General features: G+C 51.5%; 1 protein-coding gene across 1 annotated transcript; it reads left to right on the forward strand.

Moving 5' to 3' along the window:
• Positions 1-27,414, forward strand: GPI (glucose-6-phosphate isomerase; the record flags this gene model as incomplete). The annotated part of the gene is made up of 18 exons (XM_081118573.1): positions 1-227; positions 1,266-1,356; positions 1,677-1,745; positions 3,126-3,245; positions 8,997-9,080; positions 9,211-9,357; positions 10,109-10,180; positions 10,657-10,701; positions 11,995-12,048; positions 23,125-23,185; positions 23,624-23,667; positions 23,804-23,956; positions 24,934-25,063; positions 25,197-25,273; positions 26,329-26,457; positions 26,678-26,753; positions 26,839-26,905; positions 27,004-27,414. The coding sequence occupies 18 exons, from the start codon at positions 1-3 to the stop codon at positions 27,134-27,136; spliced, it is 1,779 nt and encodes a 592-aa protein (XP_080974699.1). The 3' UTR covers positions 27,137-27,414.

Here is a 27,414-nt window from a genome sequence, read left to right on the forward strand (position 1 = left end):
ATGCGCCATAAAGACAGCTGCCGGGCTCCGGGCTCGCCGCGCCGCCCGCTCCCTCCGCTAGTTCCTCCGCCCTCCTCACAGCCCGTGCACCGCGCTGCTCTCGCCATGGCCGCGTTCACCAAGGACCCGCAGTTCCAGAAGCTGCAGGAATGGCACCGCAAGCACGCCTCTGAACTCAACTTGCGCCGCCTTTTCGAAGGGGACAAGGAACGCTTCAACCACTTCAGGTGCGCGCGGGGCCGCAGCCGGGCGGGACGTGCGGGCCGGGATCGGGGCGCGCGGGGCCGCAGCGCCCTCGCTCCGGGGGTGCAGGGCGAGGGCCGGGGCTGGGGGCGGGAGCCGGCGTCCCCGGGGGTCCCGGCCGCGGATCAGGGCCCGGGCCGCACTTCGTCCTTGACGTCTCCTTGAAGCGGATTCCGGGGGAATCGCGGAAGGTCCGGGGGCTGCTTAGTCAGGGGAGGTGCGCCCCTCCGGGGCTCCCCGTACACGGGGCCATGCCCCTCAGCCTCCTCCTGTCCCTGCCCCTCCCCCCCCCCGACGCCGCCCCGCAGCCCCCGCGGACTGAGAAGGAACGCTTCCCGCTGTTGGGCGGCGGGGCCCTGGCTGACGCAGCGGGCGGGGAAGGGGTGCCCGCGTCCACCCGCTGTCTGCGGGGGGCTTGGGACCGTCCGCGGGGTGCGGTCAGGGTGGGGCAGACCCGGGGGATTGCGGGGAGTCTGGTGGAACGGTGGAGATGTGGGGACATGACTCCTGCGGAAGAGGCTAGGTCTGGAGGCTTGTGAAAGACCAGGAAATGGAAAGGAGTCTATTAGAGGGCATCTTGGGGTGCGGGAAGGGGGCGGAGCGGGCTCTGGTGCAGGTGCTTGGGGAGGGGAGGTCTGTGGCTCCGGGCTGGAAGACCCGGATGGCCAGCCTGCAGCCCTGTTATCTGGGTCCTTCCCTGAGGGTGGAAGCTCAGGGAGGGGCTGGTCACTCCCTGGACTTGGGAGGGACAGTGAACCTAGCTCCTTGTCTTCCCATCCCCCAGCTCAGTTTTAGCCGAGGAATGGCTCCTCACCCGGAGACATGCCTTTCCCTCAGCGGCTGGCCCTTTTCTCTGTGCCGCTGCTGCAGATCAGCCTGGGGGGCAGGCAGGTGACAGACACCACGACTGTGCTGGGCAGCTGAGGCCTGTTTGGGGTATGGCACAGGGAGAATGTTTTTTCTGGGAGCAGTTATCAGGTGGACCTGGGGTGTGGTCAATGGCTTCTGCCGTCTTTCTGCAGCTTGACACTCAATACCAACCATGGGCGAATTCTGGTGGATTACTCCAAGAACCTTGTGACGGAGGGCGTGATGCAGATGCTGCTGGACCTGGTAATGTTCTGCTGTGGGAGGCTTGACCTGTAACCCATGGTGTGGTGGGCAAGCTGGGCTCCTGGCAACACCCATGTTCTTGAGCATCTTTACTTCCTTTTCTCTGTGGACCTCAGTGACTGCCTGTGTGCCAATTTAGGGCTCTGAGCTCCTGGCCTGGGCTCAGGTTCTAGCAGACCCTTCCCAGGCAACGGGGGAGGACTCCAGGCTGCAGCTGTCTGTCACCCCTACCTGGGGCTACACCAAGCCCTGTGCTTGGGAGCTTGGACTTGTGGTGGCTAATGTGGGTGGGACCAGGCCTTAGTGTCTTCTCTTCACAGGCCAAGTCCAGGGGTGTGGAGGCTGCTCGAGATCACATGTTCAATGGAGAGAAGATCAACTTCACCGAGGTGAGCAGGCCTGCTAGGCACCAGACTTCTCAGGTCCTCCAGGGCCTCTTCCTTCCCTTTGGAGGTCATCCGACCGTTAGCCTCACCATGTCTTCACCCCTCCTCTTAGGCAATGCTTTTGCTTAACGAGGGGCCTAAAGTCTATTTCCTCTAGCAGGTTGCCTGGCCTTGGGGTGTGTCTTCCCCAAGACTGATGATTTGGATCTGGTGAGTGTGGAATCGCTCCCAGTATCTGCCTAGGGAGAGCACATCTTGAATCTGTGAGGAGAGGGCTTCTCAAGGCGTACTTGGAGAACCTAACTTTGATCTAGCTTTGTTGCAAGTTTATTAGTGAAAAGAAGACTTATGACAAAAGATCAACTTCCTCAGTGGTAGGAGTTAAGAAGCAGTGGTAAGGCCAGGCCTTGGGGACCCTGCTCCCGAATTGCTATGGAGGCCTGGAGGCATAATAGTCCCAGAGCACTCAGAGGCTGGGCCTCAAGATCTTACTCTTTTCCTTTCATACGAGGAGCCAGAGCCTCAAAGTTCCAGTGCCTTACCCAAGATGTCATATCTGTAAGAGGCAGAGCCAGGATTCAAACACAACCTATCTTGCACTGCTGGGCTAGGCTGAGAGAGACTGCAGTCAAGGAGGGCTTCCTGGAGGGGTGCATTTACCTGCTGAATGTGGGACAAGAGTGAGGTTGGGCAGGGCAGCATGAAGCCCTCTACCTTAGTGAGCCTCTCCCTGGGTTGGAGTCCCAAGACCATCTCTTTGCTGCCCACCTGGCATCTTTAGATCTGTTTTCCTCAAGGACTGCTCTGCTGGCTTCAGCTTGATGAGACTGTTGCTATCACATGACAAGACCAGCTGCCTGGCACCTGTCACAGACTTAGGGTTTGGTTTGTTTCTGGCAGTTGGTGTGATGGGGCCACTTGGTGAGGGAAGCTTGAGTTGCCTGCTTTGCTTGACATTCAAGAGGCTGGGGACACTTTTCAAAAGATGCCAGCAAGTACCATGTATTCTCATCAGGAAGATGAGACGACTTTAGGCTCTGAAGCCATTGCTTGTCTCCGACCTGTGTTTTCACCACTCTCCACCTTTCCTTACTGTGTTCCTCCTTCCTTGGCTTTTCACACCCTCAATACCTGTGGGCCCTTGGGGCCTATCTTAGGCTTGTCCCAGTCTCCATCCCCTTGTGGCCATCTGCAGCACATAAGGGAGCTGCACATGCCTTGCCTTCCCCCTTGGGGTAGCCCCTGCTTTCATAAGCACACAGTGGGTCCTCAGTATGAAACCATGTATTGACAGAGACCTCAGGGCCTGTATGTTCAGTGGATAAGAGGCCGAGCTGACTCTTGGGACCACACTGCACTGTGCATTCTTTCTCTTGTCCGCAGAATCGGGCAGTGCTGCACGTGGCCTTGCGGAACCGGTCAAACACTCCTATTCTGGTGGATGGCAGGGATGTGATGCCAGAGGTCAACAGGGTCCTAGAGAAGATGAAGGCTTTCTGCCAGGTAAGCAGCTGCTGGGCTGGACTTGCCTTTATTTTTTGTTTTTTCTATTTTTTTAAATATATCTTTATTGATTTCAGATAAAGGAAGGGAGAGGGAGAGAGGGAGAGAAGCATCAGTGATAAGAGAGTCATTGATCAGTTGCCTCCTGCACGCCCCCCACTGGGGATCGAGCCCGAAACCCAGGCATGTACCCTGACCAGGAATCGAACCACAATCTCCTGGATTATAGGTTGATGCTCAACCACTGAGCCATGCTGACTGGGCTTGCCTTGCCTTTAGCTGTATGTGTGCATGTGTTTGGAAATTTGGGGGCCCTGGTGGGCCTCCTCTCCACTGTCTTTGGAGAGGACTCAAGCCCTCACGGCAGCCTAAGGTGGGAGTGGTCTGTGTGATCACTGGCCCTTGGGAGCTCTGCTAAGGCACGAATTTCCCTGACCCAGTTCTGAGGGAACCCACCACTGGCAGCAGTGGAACAGCTTCCCTCCTGAACTGTAGACACCTGTAGGCCAGTGGCCAAGATCTGAAGAGAAAAGTGAGGACAGGAGAATGGGGAAGAGATTTGCCTCTTCTAATCTGTTTAGTCGTATGCCCTTATTGCCTAGTCTAGAACTAGATAAAATAAATATTTTAAAATTTCTTTGACCACACCTCCAAATAACTCTCCAAAGGCTTCCTATGCATGTGCACATATATCTGTCGTCTCCTCTTTGAAATACACACATACCAGTGCGTACACACACAGGTTCATTTTCACCTCCTCTTCTGCAGCTTCTTTGTACTTATAAATATGTAAGATATGTGCCTCTGTCAGCGTTAATGTGCATAATTTCCTGAGTGGGCTGTAGGGGTGCAGCCTCAGAGACCAGCTAGAGATTTCGCCACATCAACACTGTGGCGGCCTCAGTGTCTTTTTCCAGCCATGATCCTGCTATGGGTGGCAAACATCCTCAAGCCTGAAGGACAGGGGTGATGTCTGTGGGCTTGTTTGTCTGTGTGAGTGTGTGCACGTTCATTACATGTGCTCTGGGAGTGATAATCTGGGCTCTGGTCAGCTTGTACCTGAAAGCAGTGGCCCCCATGTGGCTGGTCAAAGTCTGGTTGCTTTGGCTAAGAGTCATTTTCAGACCTGAAATGGCAGGAGGTGATCTGTGCATCAGTCTAGAGGCCTAGCAGCCGATTGAGTAGTATTTCCTGGGGTGAGGAAGGCCTGGGATCCTGATGGGAATCTGGTTTCCAGAATATTCCTTAACAATGGTTGGTATGTGTGTTGGCCCCTAGGTGTGAGGAAGGGCATTTCTGCCACCTGCTGTGAGTGGCAGAACTGACATACCTGGGAAGCCTGCTGCTCAGTTTGATCAGCCCTTGTGTGCTCAGGCATGCCGTATGGAGAGTGTGCCACTGTCTGGCTGGGGAGCTATTTCCAGGATCGCCCTCCCGTACAGCTGGCTTCTGGAGTAACTGACTCAGACTGATGGGGTATTTATAGTATAGAAAAGCTGCTTAATGGCAGCATTTCCATGGTGAGGAACCCCCATTGCTATGGTTTTGTTTTGTTTTTAATATGTTTTTATTGATTTCAGAGAGAGGAAGGGAGAGGAGGGAGAGAGAGAGAAACATCAATGAGAGTCATTGATTGGTTGCCTTCTACACGCCCCCTACTGGGGATTGAGCCGGAAACTTGGTCATGTGCCCTGACTGGGAATCAAACCATGACCACCTGGTTCATAGGTCGACTCTCAACCCCTGAGCCACACTGGCTGGGCTGCTATGCTCTTAATAGTTTGCCGAGATTGGGTGAGAATGCCATGACCTTGACTGTAGTGGCAAAAACTGAAAGCAACCTGAGCTCATTTATCAGAATGGACTAATCAGTAAAATCAGTGTATATTCATGCACTATAGGAATTAGGAAGCACCTTTAGTAATTAGGGAGCTGTGGTTGCATTGACCTGCCATGCTGTTCAGGATACACTATGAATTTAAAAAAGGAAGTTACAGAATTGCATGTGTTGTAAAACACTATCTGGTCAAATAAAGAGTATGTTAAAGATAAACACACCCTCTCCTCTGAGATGCTTTATTATAACAAAACTTTAATGGTGAGATTGAGAGTTGAGAAAATGTGTAACTTATTTCCTTTCTGTATTGATGGAAAATTTTCCATAGGTTGATTACTTTATTATTTAAAGCAAAAATGAGAGCTGCTGGGTCTTCAAATTACTCCAAAATTTAGCAGCTAAACACAGCAATCAAAATCTCTGTGGATCAGGAATTTGCAGTGTTTCTGGTAGCTGGTTCTGCCTCAGGTCTCAAAAGTTTGTAGTCAAGATGTTGGCCCAAGGTTACACTCATTTAAAGGCTTGGTCTGCAGGATCTTCTCCCAAGTGGCTCACTAGCAATTAGTGCTGGCTTTTGGGAACCTTCAGTTCCTCACCAGGTGGACCTCTCCACAGGCGGCTGATTTTCCCCAGAGCGAGTGATCCAGAGTGCCTGAAGGTCTTTTATGAGCTAGCATCGGAAATTACACTCTTTGATTTCTGTAGTACCCTATTGGTTTTACAGGCCAGCTCTGATCAGAGTGGGAGGGGACTACATAAGGACATGAATGCAATCCCTGGAGGCAAGGATCATTGGGAACCGTCTTGGAAATTGGCTATCATACTCTGCCCTCTGGCTCCCAGTGATTCATCATGTTCCTTCCACATGTAAAATACCCCTGCTCACCTTCCCCTAAGGTGATACTTTATTACAGTATTAGCTAGAAGTCAAGAATCTCATCATCTAAACTGGGTACAGATATAGTAATACCTGCTTTTTTTTTTTTAATACAACTTAAATACAGTTTCTGTTGATCTGAAAATATGTGAATTAAAGAGACAGGTTATTTACCCCCTCATACACACAACTTATAAGGGTGAAATAAATATAGGATTACTGATAGGATAATTCCTTTTCAAAAAGAGGGGGGAAATGGGAGGCACACAGAAGCCATTGGTGCAAAGCAATTCTGAAATCCAGCAGGACACATATTTGCAGTTACTTGGTTAGCACTCAAGGCTTGGGAATCATTCCTTAGGGCTTTTGGCTTTGCTTTCATTCATTCCTTTTACATGAAAGGTACTTTGCAACTGCATCGTTTTCTCAGCCTGCTTACTGCTTGTAGAAATGCCGGTATCTAAAGGCTGCTTTTCCCATTGTACCATCTCTTGTCTCTTTTAGTCTAAGCTGGTGGTGTTTCTGACAATTCAGTTATCTTAAAAACTTTGTGGGGCTCCTATGTAAAAGCTTATTGGCTGTTCACTCCATTAAACAAAAGCAATACCCACAAATGTCTTCAAGGTAAGTCCTTTTCTCACCATTGCTTCTGAGACCACAGATACTCTTGAGCTTCTTAAAAGCCTTTGACCAAAAGGTTCTCTGTGTTACTGCCTTGGCTTTTCCTGAGGACTTAACAAAGGGTTTTACAGCTACACTCTCGGCTTTGTCTTTATATTATGCTTTTGTGACATTGCCCTACATTTGGTCTTTGCTAAGGAGCCATCTCTTTTTTTTTTTTTTTTTTTTGAGAGAGAGAGAGAGAGAGAGAAATATGGACCGACTTCCTCCTGCATACCCCCTATGCAACCCAGGCATGTGCCTTGACCAGGATTCAAACCAGCAACCTTTTAGTGCATCAGATCCTGCCCAACCAACTGAGCCACACCGGCCAGAGCAAGGAACCATCTTTTTTTTTAAATATTAACCTCACTGTTTAAAATAAAATAAGTTTTTATTGATTTCAGAGAGGGGAAGGGAAAGGGAGAGAGAGAAACATCAGTGAGAGAATCATCGATTGGCTGCCTCCTGCACACCCCCTACAGGGAAGAACGCCCGCAACCCAGGGCACATGCCTTAACGAGGAGTCAAACTGTGATAATTTGGTTCATGGGTCATTGCTCTACCACTGAGCCACACCAGCCAGGGCAAGAAACCCTTTTTTTTTTTTTAATAAATATGCTTTAATTTTCATTTTTAAAAATATATCTTTATTGATTTCAGAGACAAGAAAGGAGAGAGGAGAGAGAAACATCAATGATAGAGTCACTGATCGGCTGCCTCCTGCATGCCCACTGGGGATCGAACCTCGATCTCCTGGATCATAGGTCGATGCTCAACTGCTGAGCCATGCTGGTTGGGCAAGGAACCATTTTTTTTTTTTTAATTCTTTTTTATTGCTTAAAGAGAGAGATCTGCTGCTCCACTTCTTAGCATTCATTGGTTAATTTTTTTTTTTTTTAAATATGTCTTTATTGATTTCAGAGAAAGGAAGGGAGAGGGAGAGAGAGACTTGAAACATCAATGATGAGAGAGTTGTCATTGATCGGCTGCCTCCTGCACACCCCCGACTGGAGATTGAGCCCGCAACCTGGACATATGCCCTGACTGGGAATCGAACCACGATCTCCTAGATCCTAGGTCGATGCTCAACCACTGAGCCATGCCTGGCCAGGCGAGGAACCATTTTTTAATTTTAGCATCACTTCCTTCCTGGAGAGGCTGGGAATTTTCAAACCCAACAATTCCTGGCTTTTTTTTGTTTAAAAGTCTTCCTTTAGCTTATTTTTCTCATATTTTACTGTAAGCACCCAAAATCCAGGCAGTTCCTTTAATACAGAAAAACTCTGTAGCTAGATCATCCAGATCGTAAATAGGTTTATCTTTTACTTTCCCTATTAATGCAGGCAATGGTGGTGTTAAACTTTCAGTCACTACATTACAAGGATTCTTTTTCCTCCAATTTCCAATAAGATTTTCCTCCCTTTTCTTCAAATCCACATTAGCCTCTTCAAGGACTATCAAACTTCTGCTAACAGTCTCTCCCAGCGGTTTTTTAGGCTTTCTTCAAGGTTTTTTATGTTTTGCCTACAAATTTTTGTTGTTTGTTATGACAGTATCCTACTTTTGGGTACCAAAATCTGCATTAAACTTGGCTTCAAGCAGCAGTAAACATTTATCTCACGTAGTTTCTATGGGTCAGAAATTACGGACTGGCTTAATTGGTTTGGGGTCTGTCTTGAGGTTGTGGTCAGGGTGTTTGCCAAGGCTGCACTTATCCACATGTTGGGCGGGTTCTGGAGGGTCTTCCAAGGTGGTTCCCATTCATGGATGGTGAACTGGCCCTGGCTGTTGGAAGAGCGCCTCAGTTCTGTGACATACCGGTTTTTTCATGTGACTTTTTGTGTGCCCTCACACATAATAGATGGCTCCACCAAAAGTGAGTCATACAAGAGCTCCACACACTGAACCCGAAAGGTCTTTCATGACCCAGTGTCTGAAGTCACGCTCCCATATTTGCGCAGCTAATGGGTGCACAGCTCAGCCCTGTTCAACATGGGGGCTGCTGGGGTGTGAATGCCAGGAGGCAAGAATCTTGGGGTCCATGCGAAGGTTGGCTGCGTGCATGTCTGATGTTCCTTTTTCTGGCACAGAGCAGTCACGGTGGTTGGCATTTCGCATCTCTTGGTCTCTGATGTATTGGGTTCTGCTGAAAGTTCCCCCTTGTTTTATAAATTCTGACGATATTACTGTGAGGTGAGGATATCATCCCATTTTGCTAATGATGAAATAGTTGGGGATGAATGTGGCAGGGATCTGCCACTCAGTAGGGCTTGAGAGTTCGGGTTGAGGCATCAGGGTGCAGCAGTAATGATGTGTTTGAGCGGCAGCCTGTCCTTGGGAGTTTGGGCTAATCCCATCTCTCCCTCTGTACCAGCGCGTCCGAAGTGGTGACTGGAAGGGGTACTCGGGCAAGCCCATCACAGACATCATTAACATCGGCATCGGTGGCTCTGACCTGGTAAGGAGAGGATGGTCTTGGGATGGGGCAGGGGTCCCATCTAGGGCCTTGGTTTCTCCAATGATGGGAGCTGGCTGTCCCCACCTCTTGGCCCTAGAATCTTGTTTTCTGATGCTGCATTTCCTCACAGGGACCCCTCATGGTGACTGAAGCCCTTAAGCCATACTCTTCAGGAGGTCCTCGGGTCTGGTTTGTCTCCAACATTGATGGGACCCACATTGCCAAAACTCTGGCCCTCCTGAACCCTGAGACCTCCCTGTTCATCATCGCTTCCAAGGTACGGGCCCCAAAACCAGCCTAGCTTCCCTGTGTGTGTCGGGGTCCTGGCAGGCCATGGGACCTGCCCACCACTTCCAAGTGAACGATGCTTTGTGCATCAGGTCAGCACAGCCGCCCTCAAGACGGTTTCTGGTTTGGGGGCAACACTGATTACCTGATGAGAGCCTAGACTGACCAGTTTGAGTCTTGGACTTCAAGCCATACCCACTTGCTTTGTGGGATCTGTGCGCAGCCTGGGACTGCGCTCATCCTTAGAGATGTGTCCCTAATGTGTGCTCTTTTTGATCCCAGAGCCATTCTCAGATAGTGTAAGCATTTTCTTTGTTGTCATTTATGCCCTTTTTATTCACATTAATGCTCATAAAATACCAAGAATTCCATTTGAATTCAGAGATACAGTCTAGCCTGGCCTGAAGGCATGGCCGCGGCCTCTCTCCTGGAAGACGCTTTGGACTTTGACGTGTGGCAGGGATTGGAGGAAAGAGGGTGGGTTGTGCTCTTAATAGGGTTCCCCTGTCTCTGGTTGTGAAGTCCTGGAATCACAGGGTGATACTACTACTTCCAGGCCCCTTTTAGCCCCAGATGCAGCCACTCATCATGGCTTTGTGGGCCTGTGGGCGGAGGTTATGTGGAGTCATGCACTGCTCCTTGTGACAACTGGGCATCCACATGGCCTCTGCTGCTCAACCCTGGCTTGAGGCTGCGCAGACCCTGAGCTGGGGACTAACTGCTGTACTCTCTGGCTGCAGACCTTTACCACCCAGGAGACCATCACAAACGCAGAGACGGCGAAGGAGTGGCTTCTCCTGTCGGCCAAAGATGTGAGTGCTAGGTGGGCAGTGGGCAGTATGTGTGCCAGGAAGGATGGAGCAGGGTTGCCCACCCACCTGAGTGGCCCAGCTTAGCCCTGTAGCCCTATTTCCGTAGCAGGAGACAGACTCTCTGGGGCTGACTTTCCTAGTTAAGATATTTGACTTTGCCAGCCCCGGACACACCAAATGTGGCAGAACCTGCTCTAACTGGCTAAAGACCCTTTCTTTAAGGCACCTTGGCTCTATGGGACCCTCTGTACCCCTCGCCACACCCACTTTATAAGGAAGGCCATTCCTGGGCCTTGTATGCTGGTGAGGTAGGATGGGCCAGCCAGCCTCTGGCCTCCTGTCCTCTCGACCTTGAGGTGAGGCTCCTCCAACAGCCTCAGGACCAAGGACCTTGGTTTCTCTGGAGTTGGGAGTGTCCCCTCCCTTGGGTAGCCCCCTGGGATGGCTTTAGTGTAACTTGGCTTTATCTCTTGTAGCATTCTGCTGTTGCGAAGCACTTTGTTGCCCTGTCTACCAACACGGTAAGTGCCCATGTCGTTCCCCAGACTACCTCCCAAGGAAGGCACAGGCAACGCAAGGACATGGCCTTTCAGAATACACACACCAAGATGTGGTTCACAGATTTGGGGATCTTGGCTGGGCTGGTGGGAGAGGAGGGTTAGTTGCCTATGAGTGACATGAGCTACGAACTCCCCTTTCTTCTCTGCATTCTCCCATCAAGTCTCTGCAGCTCTGAGGGCTTTGCAGTCAGTGAGAATGTGTCAACCCCACGCATCTCTAGGCCTGACATCTTCAGAATACTCCATACATGTGACCTTCCTTGGCCTCTGCTCCTCTGCTACCAGCCTCTCCTCAATGGGGTTGCTGGCCAGGGATGGAGATTGTGTCCCAGTTCTTACATAAGGATATGACTTTATGCCCAGTGGTTGCCGGGGTTAAAATGCGGGCCACCTGCCTGCCAGGTCTCACAGTCTCCTTGGCCGGAGGTTGTGCAAGGTAGGGTGGGGATGGGCCAGTGGGGCAGGGTGGGGCTCCGGAAGTAACAACCATGGTGAACCTTGTGAGCCCTTGCTGTGTGGAGGGCTTTGTGCTAGGCTGTGTCAGAGTCGGAACCATACTCATGTCTTCCTGACTGCTCCCTCCCACCCCCTCCACTCCTTCCTGCCTCCATCTCTGACCTGCCCATCAAGGGAGACAGGAGGCCATCTTTAGACTGGCTAACCACAGTACCACTGCCTAGCTCCTGCAGGCAGACCTCAGACTGGTTAGTAGGGCATCTCTGCCTGCGCACCTGAGGGCTAGGAGTGATCATCCCCTGAAAGCTTCCTAGGGCAGAGTCACCATCCCAGATTTTGAAAGGGCTGGACAGGTGTCCTGGCTGTGTGGCACCTGGCCTGGGTGGTAACCCCTGCCAGGGCTCAGGCTCCAGCCCTAGGCTCAGTTTCCCAGATGGCCTGGGGAGATCAGTCTCTGGTACCCTGGCAGGCAGATGTAGGTAGGTTTTGGCAGAGCAGCGTGTGGGCAGGTCCTCATACTGGGAGTGCAGCCCCCTCAACAGGAAAGCTTCACAGGTGCTAGGCCACTGGCATGCTGGATTCGAGCTGGCCTGGTGTCCAGCTCTGGGGGTGGCAGCTCTCGGTCGCAGTCCTAGTCCCTGTCCTGTCCTAGCCCTGCCCCATCTGGGGTTCTGTGGAAGGTGGGGGTGCTCCCATGACTTGGACTGCACAATTTCTTATTGTGCGGACTTCCTGGGCCTCCTGTTCTTGTCCAGCTAACACATTTTCCTTCTTTCCCTCTCCCTTTACCATTTTTAGACCAAAGTGAAGGAGTTTGGAATTGACCCTCAAAACATGTTCGAGTTCTGGGATGTAAGTAAAGGCACTTCCTTGCCGGATTAGTTATGTCCTCTTAAGTCATGATCGCTGAGCCACAGATGAGGGTTCCACGGGTTCAGATCAATATTTATTGAGCACCTGCTACATGCCTGGCTTTGAGAAAAGCCAGGAGGCCCTAAGAGAGGCCTGTGGAGCAGGAGCAGCCCAGTCAGGTTGAGGGCTCCACTTCCACTGAGGGCGAGCCAAGCCTGCAAGGCCAGGGTGACAGTCCCCTGGGTGACTGCCAGCAGCACCCACTGAGGGGTAATGGGAGCCTCCCCTACCCTCCTCAGGAAGCTGAGGTTATGAGTTATTCTCAGTGGTGACCTTTCTCGTGAACTACAGCCACAGCCTGAAAAGGCCAAGGGGCAGGGGAGAGGCAGGGGGTGTGACCAGGGAGGCCAGGAAAGATGCTGCAGGGCAGCTGGAGGGCACAGCAAAGAAGAGGCACCAGGCCCAGGGCCTGGGTAGGGCCTTGCTGGGTAGCTTGCAAAGCAAATCTTGACTGAGTTGCAGAGCTGCAGGGCACTCTAGCGACAGGTGTCACATGAACTCATCTCTGTTAGAGCCACAGCTGGTGCCAAGCAATGGGCAGGAACTTTCCTTGCAGCTTGCCTGAGAGCAGTAGTGTCGTGAGAAGGGCTCCAGCTGTGGAACACAGGGAAGGATTGGGGTGCAGGGATACAGTGAAGGGGGTGATGTAGGTCCTGTGAATGCAGTGAGCGTGACCTTGGCAGGCTCACCAAAGAGGGCTTGATCCCACTGGGGCTGTTTCCAGGTCTTTAGACTGGAAGCTTTTTGCATGGTGGCAGCATTCACAAATACAGCCTTTGAAAGCTCTAAGGGCTTTGAGGTCTGGGAGAGAATTAAACCCTAAGGTACCTACTGTATGTAATGAGTTAACTTCTTTCTCGAATGGGACTAGTCATGTACCGTCCTTGGAAGAATTCAGAAGTCACTCAAATCATTTTCTGCATCCAGTGGCTCAGATGAGGAACCTCTGTTGAGAGAGACTGTGCAGCTCTAACAAGTGCTGCATGCTGATAAAGGAGGGAAGCACCTTCTTCTCCCCCGGGACCTGCAGCCCGAGCAAGTGGTGGTTAGGGACATGTGGGTGCTCCTGCCAGCCAGGGAGCCCAGCAGAGCAGGGTTGTGTCCCAGTCTGGGTGTTCAGTGCCCGGAACTGCCCAGCATGCAGAGATAAGTTGGGGTGTGGCTTAGGGAGAGGCCTGCGTCTCCCAGGTAAGGCCTAGGAATAACACTTCGGCACAGGAACATGGGTCTGGGGCTGCCTAGTGAGGCCTGGGTGGCCAGGCACAGTGGAGGCCTCCTGGCCAGGCCAGACATACCACATGCCACAGTAGCTGGAGGAGCGACCTGTCTGGTCCACTAAAGGTATATGTTGCTGAATTGAGACGTTGACATCTGAGGAGCCAAGAACAGGGTCAGAAGTTGTTTCTGGAGTTAGGGTGTCTCAGTTAAGGCAGAGGAGCCAGGACAGACATAGGGATATTGCATTGGCTCTGAGGTAAGGCTGGAAGAGTCCAGTTGAGCAGAGGTATGTAAAGTGGTGAGGCCCGGTCTGTCGAGGTAGGTCATGGGTCAGCTTCATGTGTTGTGATCAGGTGGGGGCATGGCAATAAATCAGGACTCAGCCAGTCAGCGTACATTGAAGAGCTAATTTTGCCTGATGAGGTCTGAAGAAGAACCAGGACAGGCGCAGGTGAGTTCAAGACGGTGCCAGGACAGGTAAAGGTACAGGTTAGGTCTTTGAATTCTGGAGGAGACATAGATATTTAGAGGTGGTTCTGTCAAGTGAAGTCTGTGGATCCAAAGTTACATGTAGGTATTTAAATCTGGATCTGTGAGTTCAGGTTTGGATCTATGGCATGGGACAGGTACATACACTGGGGTCTCCTGATCAGCTCTGAGAAATCAGCATCAGGTAGTGGGTAGCTGACCACTCAAACGAGGTGATTGGAACTCAGGATTAGACAAACACAGGTAAGTCCCCTGAGCCAGGTCAGCCACCTAGCTCTCGGCATCCTGACCAGGTGTGGTGTGCAGAACTTGGGGCTGCAGAGGCCTCTGAGTCTCCATAACTAGGCCAGGGTATGGCCTGTGGCATTGGGATCTGGCTGGGGTTTGAGGAGCCCACATTATTATTCAGTAAAGTAAGGATGACTTGAACATGAACTGTGGTACCACGTCTGTGTCTCTAATAACCTAGATGCCTACTAAGCAACTAATGGGAAGGGAGTGTCTATGGCATGGATATACTGGACAAAGGGAGGAATTGCATCCTGGGTAGGACAGAGCTGGATGATGTGAGATTTCATCACTCAGAATGGTGCGCAATTAAAATTTTGTAAATTTTTTATTTCTGGAATTTTCTGTTTAATACTTTTGAACCATGGCTGACCATGGGTAACTGAAATTGCAGGAGGCGAAACTGTGAATAAGGGGTGACTATGGAGTCTGCCAGGGATGGTGTGTAGAGCTATGAGCTACATCTGTGTGAGGTCTCAGGAGCTGGAATCAGACAAGGGGTGTGTAACTAGGTTTCTTAAGGAGGCCTAAGAAACCAAGATTAGGCACAGTTACATAGAACTGGGTTGGTCAGGTAAGGACACTGGAGCCAAAGATCGCAGAGACAGTTGCGTGTGACAGGTGAAGGCTATGCTCAGGTCATGGTCAGAACTTTGTCTTCAGGTGATGTCTGAGCAGTTCTGGTGTTGCAGAGAAGTCAGTGGTACTGCGTCCCTTGGGAAAAGACTGAAAGCTGGAGTTAGGCAAAGGGATGTAGAACTGAATCCATCTGGAAGGTTTGTGAATTCTGGGTCGGACTCAGGTATGTGGAACAGGTCTGTCAGGTGAGGTTTGAGGAGTCAAGGTGAAATACCCAAGTTAGTACTTTTGGGTGTTGAACAGGTAAGGTCTGAGCCGCTGATGTCAGGTCCTGGTTTGTATTCTACATCTGAGGAGCTGAGGTCAAGCACAGATGGGTAGAGCTGAGTATTTCAGGTAATGTTTATGAAACCAAGGCAAGCAGACTTAGGTTGACCTGAAAAGCCATGGCTAGGTTCATTCAACTCTGTCCCACAGGTGAGCTCAGGCACAGGTAGGTAGAGCAGATTTGTCGGTAAGGCCTGGGGAGCCAGGGTTAGGCTCATCTAGAAAGAACTGAATCTCTTAGATGACCTCTGAGAATATAAAGTGAAGACAGGTAGACAGAGTGAGATCTCTCTTGAGAGATCTGAGGAGCTGAGATTGGGTACAAGTGAGTAGATCTGAATCTCCCAGGTAAGGTCACGGTTGGCATCTCTACCTATCTTATAGAGATCTCATGTGAGATTGAGAAGTTGTGGCCAGGTACAGGTATATGGAATTGAGTGTCTCAGGTAAGATCTATGGAGCCTGCATCTGGCACAGGCTTATATTCTTGGGTCCAGTGTGAGTTAGGCACAGTGGGTAGAGCAGGGTTTGTCAGGTAAGTTTATGGAGCCAGGATCAGGGCAAGTTAACAAATTGGGTCTGACAAGTAAAATCTAAAAAGTCACGATCAAGCTCAGGTAAAAACCAAATGCCTCCGATGAGATATAAGCACATGAGGTACAGGTAGGCAAAGATAGCCCTCCAGATGCAGTCTTAGCAGCCAGGAGCAAGCACAGGTAGGTAGAACTGGTCCACCACTTTTGTTCTGAGGAACCAGGGTAAAACACATTAGAAAGAGTTGGCCCACCAAGCATGGTCTGAGGACCCAGCATCAGGCACAAGTGGACAGAGCTGGACAGTCTAGTGAGGTCTGAGGACACGGGGTCAAGCACAGGTAGGGTGGGCTGGCCTACAAACTGCAGTGTAAGTAGTTACAGTCATCTATAGGAAGACCTAGCCTGCCACGTTCAGTCTCAGGCAGCAGGGTCAAGCCCCGGTAGGTAGAACTTTCCCACCCAGTGATCTAAGGAGCCATGGTCAAGAAAGGTAGGCAGATCTGGCTCACTAGGTACAATATAAAGAGCCAGGGTCATTTATAGGTAGGTAGAGCTGGCTCACAGGTATGGTCTGAATAGCCAAAGTCAAGTACAGGTAGTAGGTATAGCTGGCCCACCATGTGAGGCCTGAGGAGCTAGGGTTAGGAACAGGTAGGCAGAAATGCCCACTAGGTACAATGTAAGGAGCCAGGATCGCATACAGGTAGGTAGAGCTGACTCACAAGGTGCAGTTCAGTGAGCCAAGGTCAAGCACAGGAAGGTAGAGCTGGCCTGCCAGAGATGGTCTGAGCACTCAAGGTTAAGCACAGGTAGGCAGAACTGGCCCACCAGGTATGTCTGAGGACCCAGGATCAAGCATAGGTAGGTAGACCTGCTCCACCAGCTGCAATGTAAGGAGCCAGGGTGATCTATAGGTTTACAGAACTGACCTGCCATGTGAAATTGGAGAAGCCAGGTTCAAGCACAGGTAGGCAGAGCTGGCCTGGTAGAAGTGGTTTGAGGAGCCAAGTTCACACACAGGTAGGCAGAGCTGACCGGCCCGGTGCTATCTTAGGGTGCAGAGTCAAGCACAGGTAAGTTGAACTGTCTCACCAGGTATGGTCTGAGGAGCCAAGCTAAAGTACAGGTAGGCAGAGCTGGCCCACTAGGTACAGTATAAAATGCCAGGGTCACATACAGGTAGGTACAGCTGGCCTACCAGGTATGAACAGAGGAGCCAAAGTCAAGAACAGGTAGGGAGAGTTGGCCTGTTCTACTGAGCTGTAGTATAAGAAGCAAGGGGCATGATGTGCCTTGCCTGATTTTATCAGAGGACCCAGGGTCCAGCACAGGTAGGTAGAGCTGCCACCAGGTGTGGTCTGAGGAACGAAACTCAAGCACAGGTAGGCACAGCTCGCCCATTAGGTACAGCATAAGGAGCCAGGGTCATGTACAGGTAGGTGGAGCGGGACTATCAGTTGTGGTTGGAGGAGCCTAGGTTAGGCACAGGTAGGCAGTGCTGTCCTCCAAGATGCTATCTGAGGACCCAGGGTCAAGCACAGGTAGGTAGGACTGTCCCACCAGGTGTGGTCTGAGGAGCCAACTTCAAGCACAGGTAGGCAGAGCTTGCCCATTAGGTACAACATAAGGAGCCAGGGTCATGTACAGGTAGGTAGAGTTGGTGGACTACCAGTTGTGGTTGGAGTAGCCTAGGTGAAGCACAGGTAGGCAGAGCTCTCCCATTAGGTACAGCATAAGGAGCCATGGTCCTGTACAGGTAGGTTGAGCTGGACTACCAGTTAAGGTTGGAGAAGCCTAGGTCAAGCACAGGTAGGCAGAGCTACCTCATTCTGTACAGTGTGAGGAGCCAGGGTAATGTAGGTAGGTAGAGGTGGACTACCAGTTGTGGTTGGAGGAGCCTAGGTCAAGCACAGGTGGGAAAGCTGACCAGCCAGGTACTGTCTGACGACCCAGGGTCTAGCGCAGGTAGGTAGAGCACCAGGTCCACCAGGTGTCGTGTGAGGAGCCATGCTCAAACACATGTAGGTAGGGCTGTCCCACTAGGTGTGTTCTAAGGAGCCAAGCTCAAGCATAGGTAGGCAGATATGACACATCTGGTACAATATAAACTGCCAGGGTCATGTACAGGTAGGTAGAGCTGGACTACCACTTGTGGTTGGAGGAGCCTAAGTCAAGCACAGGTCGGCAGGGCATGTCCATTAGGTACAGTATAAGGAGCCAGGGTCATGTAGAGGTAGGTAGAGCTGGACTACTGGTTGTGGTTGGAGGAGCCTAGGTCAAGCACAGGTATGAAGAGCTGACCTGCCAGGTGCTGAGGACACAGGGCCTAGCACAGGTAGGTAGGACCATCCACCAGGTGTGGTCTGAGGAGCCAACCTGAAGCACAGGTAAGCAGAGCAGGCCCACTGGTACAGTATAAAACGCCAGGGTCATGTACAGGTAGGTACAGCTGGCCTACCAGATATGACCAGAGGAGCTAAAATCAAGCACAGGTAGGCAGCGGTGGCCTGCCCAGTGCTGCCTGAGAGAATCCAGGGTTAAGCACAGGTAGGTAGGACTGTCCCACCAGGTGTGGACTGACAATCCAGGGTCAAGAACAGGTAGGCAGAGCTGGCCCATTAAGTACAGTATACGGAGCCAGCATCATGTATAAGTAGGTAGAGCTGGACTACCAGTTGTGGTTGCAGGAGCCTAGGTTAAGCACAGGTAGGTGGAGCTGACCTGCCAGGAGCTGTGTGATAAACCAGGGTCAAGCACAGGTACGTAGACCTGCCCCACCAGGTGTGGTTTTGGGCTGAGGAGCCAAGCTCAAGCACAGGTAGGCAGAGCTGGCCCAATGGGTACAGTATAAGGACCCATTATCTTGTACAGGTAGGTAGAGCTTTGCTACCAGGTGTGGACTGAGGAACCATACTCAAGCAGAGGTAGGCAGAGCTGGCCCATTATGTACAGTATATGGAGCCAGGGTCATGTAGAGGTAGGTAGAGCTGGATTACCAGTTGTCATTGCCGGAGCCTAGTTCAACCCCAGGTAGGCAGAGCTGGCCCACTAGGTAATGTATAAAATGCCAGGGTCAGGTACAGGTAGGTACAGCTGGCCTACCAAGTATGACAGGAGGAGCCAAAGTCAAGTACAGGTAGGCATAATTGGCCCACCAGCTGCAGTGTAAGAAGCCAGGTACATGATTGGCCTGCCAGGTTTTATCAGAGGACCCAGGGTCCAGTACAGGTAGGTAGAGCTGCCATCATGTATGGTTTGATAAAGCCCTGTTCAAATACAGGTAGGCAGAGCTGGCCTGCCAGGGACTATTTCAGGATCCAGGGTCAAGCACAGGTAGGTAGAACTATCCTACCATGTGTAGTCTGAGGAGCCAAGCTCAAGCACAGGTAGGCCGAGAAGCCTTCCTGTTGTGGCTGAGGAGCTAGCATCAAGCACCGGTAGGTAGGTCTGGCCCGCTAGATACAGTATAAAGAGCCAGGGTCATATACAGCTGGGTAGCACTGGCCCGTCAGATGTAGTCTGAGAACCCAGGATCAGTCCACAGGTAGGTAGAGCTGGCCCACCAAGTGTGGTTTGCAGAACATGGTCAAAGTTAGGTAAGCAAAGCCTGTCTGCCAGGTGTAGTGTCTTATGAGACTTAAGGAGTTAGGGCTGAACACAGGTAACTAGAGTTGGCTCTTTCAGGTATTAGATTCAGGAGAAGATAGGCACCCCTGGGTCTCTGTGGTGAGACCTGAAGAACCAGGGTATAGAGCCCTTCCAGGTCAGGCAGAGCACTGTGGAGCTCATAGGAGCTCCAGGGACCAAAGTTAAATACAAGTAGGTAGAAGCGGCTCTCCAGCAAGGACTTTGCAGCTGGAGGTATATATACCTGGATCTGACAAGCGAAGTCCTTGGAGCATGGTTCTGGCTCAGGTGTGTTGATCCAGGTCTTAGAGGTTAGACTTGGGGAGCATGGGTTAGTCACAAGTAGGTAGAACTACATCTCTCAGGTGGAGTCTGTGGAGCATAGGTATGTATGCAGAGATTTCGCTTCTAATGAGAGCTGTGACTCCTCAGTGAGGTATTGGTGCACAGGTTAAGCAGGGGTTGTTAGTATGGGATCTCTAGAAGATGTAAGAGCAAAGTCAGGCATAGAATGTAGACTTGGGTCTCTCAAGTTAGGGCTGGGAGCCCATGTAGATAAAGCTGCATCTCAAGGTGTGGAGTCTGAATTGGGTTCAGGGATATGGACCTGGGTCTGTAGGTTGAGATGCAAGGGTCAGCCCCAGACAGGTATGTGAAACTTGGTGCATTAGCTGAGCTGTCTCACTCCTGCCTCTGACAGGTGTACAACCCTGCAGTATGAGGTACTCGAGTAAGACAGAGAGAGCTAACCTCTCAGGGGAAGCACCATTGCATCTATGCCCAATGCTGGCTTTGTCAGTTAGTCCATGGACCCAGGCTCACATGGGCAGAGGTGTAGAAACATGATCTTAGGTGGGTTCTGGCCATCTGGATTCAGGCACAGATTGGCATCCTTGGGCTTGTTAGGCAAAATGAGTGGGCACGATTAGCCCAGAAATGCATAATTGGTGAGGCCTGAGAAGGTGGGTCAGACACTGGTGGGAACTTCAGTGGTAGGATTGGACACTGTCAGGTAAGTAGTGTGGAGCTCTCATCAAGGAAGACAGTCATTCCTGGTACGTGTACCTGTGTCTGCCTGGGAAGGTCTTGAGAACCCTTAGGATCAAATAGGACAGATAGAATGCCCCAAGTCAGGTCAGCATCATGGTCAGGTGTGATGGGCAGAGCTCAGGGTATTATAGAGGCCTGAGGATCTATAACTAGTCTGAGGTGTGGTCTGTAGTGTTGGAGCCTATTTGGCATAAGGTCTGACTTTCTCAGGTGAGGAAAAAGGTAGGATTATGTCTTGTTAGATAAAGTGAGATCTGTGGCACAGGTGAGGCACAGAATGTTGAACAGACTGAGGAGCTACATCTATAAGGTGTGGTCTGAGAGGCCCACCGAAGGTACAGGTGAGGTCTAGAGACCTGTGTCTGCAGGTGAGGTCTCAGAGGCTCAAGTCAGACACTGGCATTGCTGGGCTTTCCAAAAGAGTGAGGTCTGATGACCTAGGCTCCGCCAAGGTTAGCAGCCTGGAATCTGTCAGTCTGAGGGCTGTCTGCTCAGTCCACTTTCTAGAATTGGTTCTGTTGGGTGAGATCTGAGAGCCTATGTCAGGCATGGTGTGGCCAGCAGAACCGAGTCTGCCAGGTAAGGTTTCCTGAAACCTGGACCCTTTCCATGTGAAGGCTCCACCATTCATCTTTATTACCCAAGCTAGAGACCTCTGGGCCATCCTTGGGTCTCTCATCCTCCTAATTCACCCTGTTTGATTGAACCTCCTGAATCTGCACTCTCAGGGTAGCACCATTCTCTGGATGACCACTGGGGGGTCCTGAGTGGTTTCTTGCTTCCATTTTCACCTCGCCCAGACTTCCTGGTTTTCCAGCCTGGCCTCTCGGCTTCTATCCTTCAGTCCCAACTCCTTCCTTCATCTTGTAGACTATGCTGTGCTTCCTCCTGCCCAGCCTATCTCATTGGGCTTCCAGAAGAGAATTAAGCCCTAATGCTTCAAGGTGTCCATTGAATGTAATGAAATTAGCATCTGTCCTTTGCATGTAGAAGGGTACTAGCCTTGGACTGTCCTTGGGAGAAGTGAGAAGTTAAGTCACTCAAAGCATTTTCTGTGGGAATTAGTTCTCCCACTATTGAGAAAAAGCTCTTGCCACAGGACCTTTGCACCTGCTGTTCTGGTTGCTGGAATGCTTTTCCCTCAGTGCTTCCTTGGGTAATGCTGCTCTTCTTTAAACCTAGGCTCAAGCAACTGAGCCACACTAGCCAGGGCCACATTTCTTTTATAATTGGTTTCGGTACTGTCTTTGCTTTCTCTCGAGCACTTGTATCTTTTTATCACATTCATTGGCATGATTGTTTCATTTACCTCTTTCTCTCCCATGGATTATTTTCATTTCCTGTGCTAGGAATGTGGTCGGAGCTCCAGAAATAGTTGTTAGGAAGATGCGAATGGAGCTCTGAGGAGTCTGATAATACGAAGTGGAATCTGCAATGTGGCATGAAAAGGCACAGTGTGAATGAGTAGTGGGCCTCAGTGTGTCTTGGGGCTGAGGCTGAGGCAATCGGTGAAGCTTAGGTATGAGCCACTGGGCCTGTCGGTGTCTCAAGAGGCAGGCTAGGTATAAGTATGAGGCGCGGGGTCTGTCAGTGTCAGAAGGGGCAAGGCCAGTCCTAGGTATGAGGCACTGGACCTAATAGTCTGAGAATGCGGACATGGCGTAGGTACAAGGCACTGGGTCTGTCAGTGTCCAAGCAGGTGAGTGAAGCACAGGTATGAGGCACTGTGTCTGTTGATGTCTGAGGAAGCGGGACCTGGCACAGTTATTAGACACTGAGCCTGTCATTGTTTGCAGGTATGAGGCATTGGGTCTGTTGGTGTCCCAGGAGGCATGACCAGGCACAAGGATGATATTCTGATCTGTCAGTGTCCAAGGCACAGGTATGAGGCACTGAGACTGCCTGTGTCCGAGGAGGCCAGACCTGACACAGGTCTGAGGCACTGGGTCTGTCAGTGTCCAAGGAGGTCGGGCCTGGCACAGATATGAGATTCAGGGTCTGTCAGTGTCCAAGGAGGTTGGGCCTGCCACAGGTATGAGATTCTGGGTCTGTCAGTGTCCAAGGATGTTGGGCCTGGCACAGGTATGAGGACCCGGGTCTGGAAGTATCTGAGGAAGCCAGGCACAGATATGAGGCACTTGGTTTGTCAGTGTCTGGAGAGGTGGAACCTGGGACAGGTATGAGGCATTGGGTCTGTCATTGTCCAAGGAGGTCGGGCCTGGCACAGGTATGAGGCGCTGAGATTGTCTGTGTCTGAGGAGACCAAACTCGGCACAGGTATGAGGCACTGGGTCTGTCAGTGTCCGAGGAGGTTGAATCTGGCACAGGTATGAGATTCTGGGTCTGTCAGTGTCCCAGGATGTCGGGCCTGGCACAGATATGAGGAGTCGGGTCTGGCAGTATCTGAGGAAGCCAGGCACAGGTATGAGGCACTTGAAGTGTCAGTGTCTGGAGAGGCTGAACCTGGCACAGGTATGAGGCACTGAGTCTGTCAGTGTTTGGAGAGGCTGAACCTGGCACAGGTATGAGGTGCTGGGTCTGTCAGTGTCCAAGGAGGTCAGGCCTGGCACAGGTATGAGGACTGGGTCTGTCAGTGTCCAGGGTGGTTGGGACTGGCACAGGTATGAGGTGCTGGGTCTGTCAGTATTTGGAGAGGCTGAACCTGGCACAGGTATGAGGCACTGGGCCTTTCAGTATCCGAGGAGACAGAGCCAGCCATGGTAAGGTCTCTGATTGAGTCTTCTGGCTCTGATCAGTCCCAGCACGTCACCGGCGGTGGGTTGCGCCAGGCCCTCTGAGCTGCACCTGTAGAAGAGCATTGCTCTCGGGGGCAGGTTTTGTGGCAGGCGGGAGGGGGCGGGTGTGCCAACCCTTCCTCAGCACCATTTCCTGTCTCTCTTAGTGGGTAGGAGGACGCTACTCGCTGTGGTCAGCCATTGGACTCTCCATTGCCCTGCACGTGGGTGAGTATGTGTATGTTTCTGGCTTGGGAGATGATGTTGAAGGTTGGGTGAGGGTCTCATGTCACTGAGCACCTTCCTGTCCTCATAGGCCGCTGGCCTCGCTGCCCTTGGCTGGTGCATTTCTTTCAGGTCAGGAGGGATGGACCCAGTTTTCTTCGGGGTTTGCAGGTTGGCCTTTCCCTCTCCCCTCACACCTGCAGGCCTGTTTGTTTCCTGGAGGGGTTGGGAAAGGCCTGTTTCCCGTGGGAGGCAGTTAGATCCACCTTTGCTCTTAGAGCCAACTCCGATTAGAAAGGCTTTCTGCCTACCCAGTTCCTCCCAGGCCTTCTCTCTACTGACTCCACATCCAGCCTTTCCCTGGTTCCAGAAGAAGCTGTACCCACTACCAGGAGGGCTTAGGGCATGACCATTTTTGTTGATGCTGCTTTTGTGTGACAGGATTTGACAGCTTCGAGCAGCTGCTTTCGGGCGCTCACTGGATGGTAAGTGCGGAGCCTTGTGTTGTCTGCCAAGCGCTGGCCAGAGACTTGCGGTTAGTCCAGCTCCTTCCCTCCCACTCCCTCTCTCCTTCCCTCCCTGGCAGCTGCTCAGCGCCCACCCACCCTGCTCTCATTTCAGGACCAGCACTTCCGCACGACGCCCCTGGAGAAGAACGCCCCCGTCCTGCTGGCTCTGCTGGGTATCTGGTACATCAACTTCTTTGGGTGTGAGACGCATGCCATGCTGCCCTATGACCAGTACCTGCACCGCTTTGCTGCCTACTTCCAGCAGGTACCAGCTGCCAGGCCAGGCCTTGGGGTCAGCACAGCCTATGGGGGGTCTGAGAGGCCTGTGATTCCAGGTACCCAGCTTCCTGCACCTTCAGAGCCCTTTTCCCCATTACCCTTGGGCATGACCAAGGCCCACCTCTGCTTCCCATTCATGGTGAATCTTTGCATCCAGGATCTGTTCAAGCTGAGTGTCAGCTGAGTTTCACTTCCATGGGAGGGACATGACTGGTTGTCATGGTGTCCTGGCCAGTGAGACCCTGACTTGGCTCAGGGTATGTTTCTCAGCTGGGTCATTTCTTCCTTGGCCATCACTCTGTGTGCCTGCGGTAGGATGGGGCCACAAGTCAGGACCCTTGTGGCTTGTACTGCCTTTTTCCCTCCATAAATGCACACACCCAGTTTGTGGTGCCTCTTTGGGCTACTCACAGCCCTCTGCCCCCCCCGGAGTCTCCAAAGTGCCCAGAGCCCCCAGAGTCCCTCTCCTAGTCCAGCCTCTGCTCTGAGCAGGCAGCCCTTCCGCATCTGTCCCTGCTTTTGTTTAGCACAAGCCCTTGGGCAGGTACAGCAGACTTTCATCAGGTGAATCCTGTGCTTGAAGGAGGGGCAGAGACGCCCCGTGGCCCAGCATCTAGCTGAGGTGACAGCCCTTAAAGGCTGTACCCTCTGACGCCAGCCTGCTTCTCTCTCAAGAAGCCAGTTGAAGATTTTGTGACCAATTTCTGCCCTTAGGGAGGTCTTCCTAGAACCCTCATCACCACCTTCTCCTAGACATGGGTCCTTCCTGCAAGATGGGCTAAGCTAGAAAGCTTGTGAGCCTGTCTCTTCACAGGCAAGGGGAGAGAAAAGGATCATGCCTATGGGTATCTCACAGGTCCAGACAAGGCAAGAATGCCTGGTACGTCCCAGGCAGGATTTGGGCACAGTGCACGAAGGAGCAACACTTGCAGATAGAGGGCTGGGTTTCTGTCTACATTCTAGGGTGACATGGAATCCAATGGGAAGTACATCACCAAGTCTGGCACCCGTGTGGATCATCAGACGGGCCCAATTGTGTGGGGGGAGCCAGGGACCAATGGCCAGCATGCCTTCTACCAGCTCATCCACCAAGGTAGGCCCATCTGGCCTGGGTCCAGGTGCTGCTGGGGAGGGAGAGGGCCCACCAGCACTGACTTCTCCATTAGGTCAGTGCTCTCCCCTGAGGGCTGGGGGAGGTGCCTGAGTGACCACAGTGCCCTTCACAGGCACCAAGATGATACCCTGTGACTTCCTCATCCCAGTCCAGACCCAGCACCCAATAAGGAAGGGTCTGCATCACAAGGTAAGAGCCCCCATCCAGACCCTCCTCACGCTTTCCTAGGCTCACTTTACAGCCAGGCTTCTTGAGATCTGGTGCATTGGTCAGCAGCTAGACTAGTTTTCTATTCCTGCCATAACAAATTACCACGTGCTTAGTGGCTTAAAACCACACCCATTTATTACCTCAATTTCTATGGGTCTGAAGTCCACCAGGCTCCTCTGGGTCTCTGCTCAGGTTAGGACGGAGGTCCAATTTCCTTGCTGGCTGGTTGCCAGGGGTCATTCTCAGCTTCTAGATGCCACTTTGGCTTGTGTTCCCCTCCATCTCAGAATCAGCAGTGGTAGATTGAGTTCCTCAAGCTCCAGTTCTCTCCTGCCTTTATTCTGTCGCATCTCTGTGATTGACCCATTTGCTGCCTTCTACTGCTTTTAAAAAGGGCCTGCGCGATTACCTCGGGCCCACCTGCATAATCTCCAGATCCTAAGTTCTGTAACCTTAATTCCATCTGTAAAATCCGTTTGGCCATGTAACGTAACATAGACAGGCATAGTAGTGGCGGGTGAAAATCATGGACCAAGATCTTGCCGACCACAGCAGCAAATGGGAAAGTCACCCCACTCCTAACCTGACAAAGCCCTTGAAGAGGATCGATCACACCTCATCTCAGGTGTGCACAGTAGCATGGGTTCCTGTGGGCACCAGCTTTGGACTCAGAGAGCTGGGTTCAAATTCTGATTCTTCCCTTCCATACTTTGTGAGCCAGTACTGTTCACTTGAAGAAACCGAGGCTTTACTACAAGAGAGATGATGCCTTTCCTCCTCAGGATCTTAAGAGATGTCAGTAAAGGTCTTAGCAGGGCGCTTGGCAAGTAGTACATATTCCTTAAAGGGTGGTTACCTACTTTCTAGTGTCATCAGATGTGCCTTGCTGTCCCTCCTTGCTCCAAGTGAGCTCGAGAGTGGGGGCCAGCAGTCTGGCCCAGGCTGGGACTAACCACAGCTGGGAAGTGCCAGGCAGTCTTGCCCCTCTGCCTGAAGCCGTGCTTACAAGCATAATTGGATGTCTCGCTCATCAGATCCTCCTGGCCAACTTCTTGGCCCAGACTGAGGCCCTGATGAAAGGGAAGTCAACAGACGAGGCTCGGAAGGAGCTCCAGGCTGCAGGAAAGAGTCCAGAGGACTTGGAGAAGCTGTTACCGCACAAGGTCAGCACTTCGGAAGTGGGCCTTGGGTGGCATACTGGAATTGGAAGGATAAAATTGCAGGGCCAAGGCAGGAGCTCATGGCATGCCTGGTTTGCCCTACACAGTAGAAGGGGCTATCCTTAAAGACCTACATATCCCAGCTTCTAGGGCAGGTGGGCTTCCCTTCTGAGGACTTAGGGATCACAACTAACTGGGGGACATTCCTGGGTTTTTTCTGAAGGTCTTTGAAGGAAATCGTCCAACCAACTCTATTGTGTTCACCAAGCTCACACCATTCATTCTTGGAGCCTTGATTGGTGAGTGAGTGGGGAAGGTCCCAGCTTGGGGTAAGTTGTTCTGAGCTGAGAGAGCCCTAATGTGCACTGTCTGCCACCTCTGCAGCCATGTATGAGCACAAGATCTTCGTTCAGGGCATCATCTGGGACATCAACAGCTTTGACCAATGGGGGTGAGTTGCTGATTCGAGGGGAGGGTGGAAAATGCTTGTGAATTTCACTAGCAATACTGGAACCTTCCTTATACAAATCTTTCTCCTTTTCTTGGTAGAGTGGAGCTGGGAAAGCAGCTGGCTAAGCAAATTGAGCCTGAGCTTGATGGCAGCAGCCCAGTGACCTCTCACGATTCTTCTACCAATGGGCTGATCAACTTCATCAAGCAGGAGGGTGCTGCCAGAAGCTAATAAACTCATGCTGGGCTGCAGTCCCTGTTGTGACTGTCCTCCTTGTCCCTCCTCACCAGAGTCTGCACTGTGTGGTCCTGCCCAGAACACCCTCTTCTCATGGGTTTAGACCACAAGCCCTTTGAAGTGCTGGTCTGGAATTGTCACCTCCACCCTCCGTGTCCTTTTTTTACAATTAGCAGAAGTGTTTCAGTGCAACTGATTTTTCTGACCCACATTTACATTGTTCATGTACCAGGTAGAAAAATAAAGATGCCACAGAGGAGGTTGTAAACTCA

This window comes from Miniopterus schreibersii (genome assembly GCF_964146895.1).
Source record: "Miniopterus schreibersii genome assembly, chromosome: 18".
In the NCBI taxonomy this organism is placed as follows: domain Eukaryota; kingdom Metazoa; phylum Chordata; class Mammalia; order Chiroptera; family Miniopteridae; genus Miniopterus; species Miniopterus schreibersii.